The sequence below is a fragment of the Ascidiella aspersa genome, chromosome 9, assembly GCF_963924565.1.
Source record: "Ascidiella aspersa chromosome 9, kaAscAspe10.2, whole genome shotgun sequence".
Lineage (NCBI taxonomy): Eukaryota > Metazoa > Chordata > Ascidiacea > Phlebobranchia > Ascidiidae > Ascidiella > Ascidiella aspersa.
The window spans coordinates 3,104,483-3,113,384 of NC_139455.1; the positions used below are offsets into that span (position 1 = coordinate 3,104,483).

An 8,902-nucleotide genomic window follows, 5' to 3' on the forward strand; every position below is an offset into this window, starting at 1 on the left:
TCGTCAAGCGCATTTTGTTCTTTAAAAGTGTTTCATCCTTAGTGATATCATCTGTACCAAGCCACTGTTAACTTGTAGAACCCAACAGATTCTACATTTATCGAACAATATTTATTCGTGAATATTTAACGAAATCGTTGATTAACTGTCACCGTATTAAGTTAATGGAAGTTTAAAGCGTTTTTTCTCTTTTACAGAATATTCTGTTAAGAAGGCGACCATTTACTATATTTACCGCACATTTAACACCATGCGCGTGCTTTCCTGCACTTCACTTGACTATTTCTGGAAAATCAGCAAATCGGCTTACTACCGCCACCTCGTGAAAATACACTTATGGCCGCATAGCGCCTCTTGTGGTTACCTTACTGCACAGGTCATTTCCAGACTTCGGTTTTCTGCTGTGTGTTGCGAATTTTCATCTGAAAATAAGTTGTTGTTAGTTGTTGTTCTTGCAGATTTAACGAATAACAGAGGAATTCTAGCTAACCTGGCTCCTCGTCTTTTGCTGTTGATTGTAGACCAGAATTTCTTGGCAATCTAATAAAACATCACACGTCTTAGTCGAAATTAAATCGGGGCCAAAATATCGTTGCAATGTGACAAATTTTAATAAAGTCAATAATAAACAGTTTATTTGCGATTGAATTAGGCAGAATCGGTAAAAGTATAGTTGTTTATACCGAAAGAAATTCCACGTTTTTGTTTAAAAAATGTGATTTACAATTTTTTGTGTTTAGCTCTAATGCCTGGTGCATCTTGGGCACCACCATGTGGTTGTTTTTGTGCATATCCTTCGCTCGGTTTTCGTGCAAAGCATAATTAAACAGGTTACCTCGACAAAGTAGAATTCGATCTTTCTTTTCTGCTTGCGTTTGCTGTTAGGGTAGTTCCACCTAAATGAAAATACAGTTAATTTAACACTTACACTGCAAACCAGCCTTCCTAATATAAAAAGAAAAAATAACAAATTTAAGTCGAGTTACCTCTGACATTGTTGGAATTAGATGAAGCGCCATCATTTTGCGAGGACCTAAAGCTCTTCAAAAAAAAATATAGTGTTTACTTAGTAATGTCGTATATGGGTCGAGTTTTCCTAGTATAAGGTGCTATCGAAAATAGATTTCTCAAATACGCTTTAATGAATAAGACTATGGAAGTGTTGGGACTTAAGTCACGGTTATCAAGTGACTTGACTTGACTCAAGAATTTTAAACGAATGATTTGGGTGGAAATAAAGTGTTTTCAATAGGATTTTTTTAAAATCGGATTATTTATCTGAAGTTTTGCACGTAAAACAATTTGCTTGCTATATGCTGCGTTTTGTGTTATTTTTACGTTAACTCATTGCTTATAATCGGACGAGTTTACCAGTTTTAATACTTTAACGTTTATATTTTTAGGACAACGTGACTTGGAAATGACTTGGTCTAATTATGACTGGAACTTTACTATTAATTCAAAAATACTTTACTCGGTCTTAAGTTATTTTAGAAATGACTTGACCGGGACTTAAGTTATTTTACAAATGACTTGACTAGGACGTAAGTCTGTTCAAAATGACTTATTTACAACGCTGGGCTACGGTGTCGGGTATGCAACGCTAAAAGGAAATATATTTTGTTTGCTAAACCTAATAAGGTAAAGTGTGTTACCTCATGGGCAGCAGTAACTTGTTCACCCTCTCTGGAAAGCAAAGCTGGAAACCCGGTGTTCAGTGAAGATCTGCAAATAAACGGTTAAAACAAAATATGTAAAATTACTCACGTTTACTGAATTTATATCAAACTGGTATGACATTGAAAATAAAAGGAACAGAATTTCTTACTAACCTTTCGTTTGGAACTTCTCCGCCGTTTGAATATTCCGGTATTGTCATTTTTCATTTCACCTTTCGTACAGCTTTATTTTGTACAATTTAAGGCTGCATTTTTTCCATCCAGGTTGTAAATTGCCAGCAATATGTTGCCTAACTCTGAAACGCTGTACATAGACAACAGCTTAACGGACAATAATCTTGCACACGTCAAATTTTCTAAAATTTTTCTAAATTTGGCTGATTTGCCACACCTAAAGTACACTAGTGCATGTTCAAACATTCAATATTTGGGTTAATAAGTATTAAAAAAAAATCGCACCTGCGAAAACGAATGAAAGTTAGAAACTTTGTATAGTTTGTGTTGAAAGAAAGATTGTTTTTTTCCAGCAAAATCATTAATGCCATGCTATATGCGACGCCTAGCTCTTCAACGCTGTTAAAACCACGCAAAGTCTCATATTGTTCAGCTGTCTTATCATAACAATAAAAAGAGGAGTACATACATAAATATAATCAATTGCAAAATGTGAAAAAAACAATACTTCGCAATCACAATTAAAAAGCAGTAAGAACCAAACTTTAAATTGCACATTCAGCCAAACGACTAATGTCCATAATACCAAAAATCTACCAAAGCCATGTCCTTTGCTTTGTAACTGCGACTGTGTCCGGCTGAAGAGCCCTCGAAATTCATTTTTCGTCACGATGTACCGGCACCAGCTATAGCTAATGCGAGCCTCGATTTTGAGAGAACGATTGTCAACAAGCCCCTTAAACCTGCCCATGCCACAAGAAAGGCCGTGGCCACTTTAAAATCGGCCCATGATTTTGTACCTCACTTTAGTGATATCCCATACTGGAGGGGGGATATTTGCCGAGCATTTTGAGTAAAATCAATCGTATTTTTCTAACTTATTGTGTAAAAATTAAGACATGAGAAATGTGCGGATTACCTATCAAATTGTTCGTTTGACAAAAATTCGTCATAAGTGATATATTCAGGTAATCTTCATCAGGGCACTGAACCAGCAACTTAGCGAAAAAAAAAATATAAAAGCAGCCAAACAATAAAACACGGAGACAATTTTTTTTCCGTCAAAAAGTTGGCATATGTAACAAATCCTGGTAGGACGGACGAACAATTTTATATTTGATATAATTTCTGTTAGCAACAGTAAATACAAAAAAGATATGGAAATGGTAAATTTATACACATGCTAAAGCGCAATAAACTTTTTGTTAAATAATGTCTCGTTTTGCATTGCATGGAGAACAGCGATTCAAAGCATCCAACTGTTTTACCAGGGGTAAAAAATCAAAACCCTTCCTTTAAATCGTACGTGTTGGCCAGTACAACTGAGCTATCCTGTAATGACACTTGACTGGGGGAAATCTACTTATGATTGCGGCTAGTTCCAGCCCTCCAATGCTATTCGACAGGCACTCCAAAAGTGGGGAAATAGAATTATCCTGGTGCCAGATTGAATTTGCACTTCATATTATATCGGAGCCTGTTTACCAGCAAAAATGCAATAGCTGTGCCTTCCAAACGTGCGTGATTTCTTATAAAAAGGTGCCGTCATTGTCGATCAATGTTCCGCTGACGCATTTGTAAAAAGTAAAACTCAAAGTTTACGTATTAAGTTAGGTCTAGTCCTGCTTTTTACCCAAGATTTTAAATCTTAAGCTTCACTTTTTGACTCTTATAAGATTTTACAATACGTAAACTGCAGTCGCTGATCCACGATTTTTGTTCGGGCAGGGCAGTGAACTTTTTTAGACGCGACGTCACAAAGTTACAACTAAACGTGGCGTTATAAATTAGTAACCTTAAGAAGGCCGCGCATTTCTTTTTAACTTGGTAAACTTTCAGGTTAGAGAGATGATACTTTCAATTTAAATGTTATCGATTCGCGCAAAGCCTCTAAATCGTTTAAATCGATAAAACATTCATTTTGGAGGGTGCGACTATTAACATATTGTGCTTTCACATACTGAACACATAATAGCAATTCGCGGTTAGTGCAAATACATTTTTGCATTTACGTATAGTTAAAATGGACAGAAAATCCCGTTTTGGGGGAGGGGGTCATGGCCACGTGCAATTTTCATGCAAGTCTAACTCGTGTAAAGACTACGGCTCGTACAATCTCTATAGAGCAGTGGTTCTTTACCTTTTTAGTGCTTTATCAATAAAGCACCTAATAGATATGAACTGTGAGTTTTCAAATAAAGCTAAAAATTACCAAGTCAAGTTCCTCTCGGCATGGAATTTTTTTGACATGCTGGTTAAACTTGACAGCCGCTTAATTAAAATTTTTCAGAATAACACTCGTTCTTCTAAAGCTTACACTAAACACCTGCTTGTTGAGCGCATTCGTCGCATATTAAATGTCAGGAATGCTTTCTCCACTGGTTTGGAACGTCGTGTAAGAAAACACGCCAGTCTGAGTGTCTCTCCGTAATGATTTGCAAAATTTTATTGCGGGAGAGAAGTTTCGCACTCACGTAAGCAAAACGAAAAGGAATCTTGCTAGGCCAAAATATTAGTAAAATTCCAAAGGATGCACATTGTAAATAGGTTGAATTACGCGCTTGGCTGACATTTAGTGATTATGTGCTAACTTTTTAGAAAATGCAAATTGCATTCTTTTCCGGTAGGTGTTAAAGATCTACTTAGGTTTACATGTTAATGGGCTATGTATGGCCCACAAAATGCATTATGTGTACTCTTACTTGAACTTTCAAGAGTATTTACGATAAGACAGAAATGATGAGCAGTGTAAAAACTTTGGTATCCAATTTCTATGTTTAAATGTGTGTTCGTAAATAAGGTTAGTTTTCACGTTTTTTTTTTAATAATTTTCTGCCTATACAATGACCTTTTAAAACAATGTTTCTTAACCTATGGGCCGCGACCCCAAAATGCATCCCTGCTAAATTCGGCTGGTTTGCCGATTGCAGTTGTTCACATAATTAGATCTATAAAGATTTGTTCTGATCATTGCGAAAGTAATACGACTTATATTTTATTTAATTACATTTCAATATTTAATTACATTTTTTACTAATGCTATTATCTTATCAAGTTTGTAGAGCTCTTCTGGCAAATGTAATTTTTTATTCCGACTTTTCGACGTCTTATACAGGTCGTCTTCATCAGGGTAAATGCTTGCGTTCCATTATTTTTCCTTTTTTTTTTTCTTTTTTCCTTTGTTTATCGTGCACTGTACTAGTCGCATTCAGTGTGATTTACCCTGATGAAGACGACCTGTATAGGACGTCGAAACGTCGGGATAAAAATTACATTTGCCAGAAGAGCTCTACAAACTTGATATTATGCCTGGCAGCAATAGCTTAGCTATTATTTTATGTTTTGTTAAATTTAAGCTTATAAATAGTTCACCTAGGAGATTTGAGCTGCTTGAGTTTCGCTGGTCGATTCATGCCTTATGTTTGCGCCGGTGCAAAATGGCAAAATGAGATCTGTTTGTTACCAAGAAACAAATGATCCATACCTACTTTGAAAAACACGGTTACGTTGCCAGGGTTAAACTTTTTAAACGACTGTCTTTATGATTGGGAAACTCTGGTTACTAAACTTCTTGAAAATTGTTTTTGCGGGGGTGTGAAGGATTTCGCCTAAAAACTTGGATAAAAAAACGAAAAAATGTCCCAGGATTTAAAGGGCTTGTGAACGCCTATATACTAGCTTGGCTTCGCTAAGCCGTTTTCACTCTCTCGCGCCCTTGTGGCTAAACACCCTTTCAAGCGTAAACTCTGCTTGCTTACACCCGAGCAATGGGGTAAAGGTTCCTGTGGTGGTTTAGCGACGTATTGTAGGCCAAAGACTGGACTACCGGTAATGGATTTCCTTAATCCTGTGGTCTTTATATGTCCCCACGCTTAGATTTTCGCACTTAAAGGGTTCAAATGCGTTTGCTGTACATTGGTAAAAAAAGCCGGAGTTTTCTGTCGAAATTATTCCATCGCTTATGATGAAAATATGATGAACTATGGTGATTGATAAAGAACTTGACCCCAACATTTTTTTAATGTATATTTCTGTCTTTCTAGCTTTTTACCAAATAAGGTTTTCTAGCCTCTTACAAGGTAGGCTAATTTCTTATTAGGTCTCCGAAACCTGTTTCAACAAATATAACCGCAAAAAACGCTTGTTTTTCCAGTCTGTAGTTTTCTATAAACAAACCTTGACCAGCCTAACGGAATTAGGCAAAATGGTTAACTGAAACAAAAACGAGCACGTCTAATCTACACTCTTAAATCTCCAAAACAAATTTTACCGACGAAAAAACCAAGGACTAGCGAAAAAATCGAGTAACACTGACTCTCCAATTTTTATAGAAACGGTTGAAAATTGCTGATTCGCCTGACTTATGTGACTATTATTTCCTTAACAGATTCAAAGATATTGCCTGAACACAAACGGCTTCTAACGGTTAGCCCGAATTCTAGCTTCAAATTTCCGGTTAAACTCCCCTAAAAGGAAAAATCAAGTTCACGGAATCTGGTGGACTCGATAAATTCAATATTTAAATTGAACTTGAAAAAGGAAGTTTTAAACTCAGCCGACACAATATAAATTAGTAGAATAGAATCGCGAAACCTCACTCTGCAAACTGGTGCAACCCTAACTGCAGGTAACCGGTTTATTTACAAATGCACCAACCCTTGTGGTTTGCTGAAAAAATGCCCAAAAAATGCTGACGCTATGAAAGGATTTTCCCGGCGACAGGCGGCGCAAAAAACATGGGCAAGTCGCAAAAACTGCCAACAGCGTCGGGTTTTTGCGCTTGAGCGCCTCTCCAGGGAAAGGGGAAGCCAAAGCCGAAGCCTAAATTGAATTGCCGAGAATAAATGGGAAGGGAATGGATCTTGTTGACGCCGGTCATCGATCACTGACCATGCGAGAAAATTACCGGCGACCTGTTGACCTGTTGTTATTGTAGTTGTTGCTGACGGCTATTTTAACCCTGGAAATTCGTGTTTTTGGCAGCTTTTGTTTTTGTTGAATCTTAAACATGCCTTAAAATCCATGTTACTGTCGTGAAATACCAAGCATCAGAATTTTTAGCCTATTAAGTAACGAGGTTATAATCGCTTCACTGTATATCAGGGGCTGTCAAACCGGGGTCCATGGGTCCCTTGGGGGTATGTGAACTAGTTTTAGGGGGGTCCATGAAAGCCTTATTAAAATGTTGGTGGACTATTAAAATGTTGGTGAAAAAAATAAAAAAAAACGTTTAAGAAGATCTGAATGTATTTAGACTCCATTTCAGTTTGGACCGAAAACTGCAGGTTTCCCAGATATACTTGTTTATATCGTCCATTTATGACGTCAACTCTAAAAATTTTAAGTCGGCCTTTGATCCACGCTAAACATTATTTTAAGTGTTTTCGTATACATTGAAATTAAATGAACGGTACTTCGAAACGTTTAAAATATAATGTCTACTTTTTTATGGCTTTTATATTCCTTTTAGGACTTTATTGAAAACTTGTTTCAATTTTAACAAGGGCATATACTTTAAAAGATCGTTCCTAGCAAAAAATCATGCCTACACAAGTATATTGAATATCAGCGTAGAAAATTTGCAAATATTTCGTACAATATAAAAAATCAATCTTTCAGTGTTTTTTGTTGTTGTAGTGTTGTTTATTTTACCTTTAGCATAAAGTCGTTTTTAAATATGCTTCAAAAAAGGTTTCAAACAATAAATAATATACGAGTCAAATTGCATCGTAGTTTTATTTTAAACACGAAAAATGCAACTCCACGAAACAATACAAGCTGTTAGCTCTTTAGCGCTTTTACCGGCAAGATTTTCACAAATTTTTTCTCACTTGTGCTTTACGTTCTGTATCCCTTTGTAAAAAGAAAAAAAAGCCTTTATATCAAACACTAAACAATATATTGAAAGCAAGTAAGCCAAAGCGTGTAGGTACATGACTTGAACAACGAGTTTCGCATTGCGTCACAATAACCTTCTATGACGTCATACACATCGACCACCGATCGAAAGCAATGAATAGACAAAGGAATGTTTTGTATGCAGCGATAAGAAATGTGATACTTTCAAGGTACAGCCCCACTTACTGGACACAAATAACACAAAAACGATGTATTAATTATTTTAACAAAAATATAATTCTACGCGATATTTTGCGAAAAAAAATGTGGTTTAAAAACTTGTAAATGGAAAAAAGTTTTAAAAGGTGTCGATTTCATTGATTAGAAATGAGTATTTTTATTAGTAACTTATTGTATGTTTAATAAGGAAACAGTTGTAACTACTCATAACCCTTAACGATTGGGTCTTAACCCGCAGCAGACGTAGCACTATGTCTTAAGCAAGTGTTTTTTTATTTATAAACCAGCAAGCTTCTAGCAAAACCTAATTACCAGATGAGCAATTTTTATATTATTAATGCGGCTGGTTGTAGTAATACGGTTTATGCGCAGGTTTTATTATTTTGACAAGCTTTCGCAGCCCGTGCTTTCATCAGGTCAATTAAAATGAACGAAGTAGAAGCACAAGCCCGAGAAAAGGGCAGTAAGGTGTAACAAGTCTAATATTTCCCACACGCTCGCAGATTCGTGGACTAACGCAAAAACAAGCGGAAAACCACTTCGAAATTTGCGCCTAACCCTCAGTTATGTGTAATGACTTGACTTGAGTATAGTTAAGTCACTGTTTTCAAATGACGTTACTTGACTGAAGTTATTTAGACAAATGACTTGATATGCTAAGGTGCTTCAATTAAATATTTTTTTTTATTTTTTTTTTATCACGCGGCCTCTTGTCAAAAATAATTGCACACCCTGCTATAAAGCATAACATGCCACAAAACTCGTATTTTAGTGGTACTGTAGCGTGTGTATTAATTCATTTAACCTGGATTTGCAATTCTGCAAAAAAAATGTTTTGTAAATGGTTTGATATTACGTAATTAACCATTTCAGTTATTGACCGAAAATCCTCATTTTCGGATCGGCCTTGTATGGTATTGCACATATGTACGTCGTATGACGCATTTGGCGGCTGGCAAAATATTTCCAAA

General features: G+C 36.1%; 1 protein-coding gene across 1 annotated transcript in view; it reads right to left on the reverse strand.

Annotated features, from left to right (window-relative positions):
• The window catches only part of LOC146131909 (uncharacterized), a 54,849-nt gene extending 52,970 nt beyond the window's left edge, over positions 1–1,879 (reverse strand). Inside the window, exons 1-6 of the mRNA XM_083397127.1 lie at positions 1,833–1,879; positions 1,656–1,725; positions 987–1,041; positions 836–896; positions 491–540; positions 365–422 (exon numbers count right to left, since the gene is read on the reverse strand). Of these exons, the coding sequence (XP_083253253.1) occupies positions 365–422; positions 491–540; positions 836–896; positions 987–1,041; positions 1,656–1,725; positions 1,833–1,879 (341 nt within the window). The remainder of the gene's footprint in view (positions 1–364; positions 423–490; positions 541–835; positions 897–986; positions 1,042–1,655; positions 1,726–1,832) is intronic.
• Positions 1,880–8,902: the final 7,023 nt, after the last annotated feature.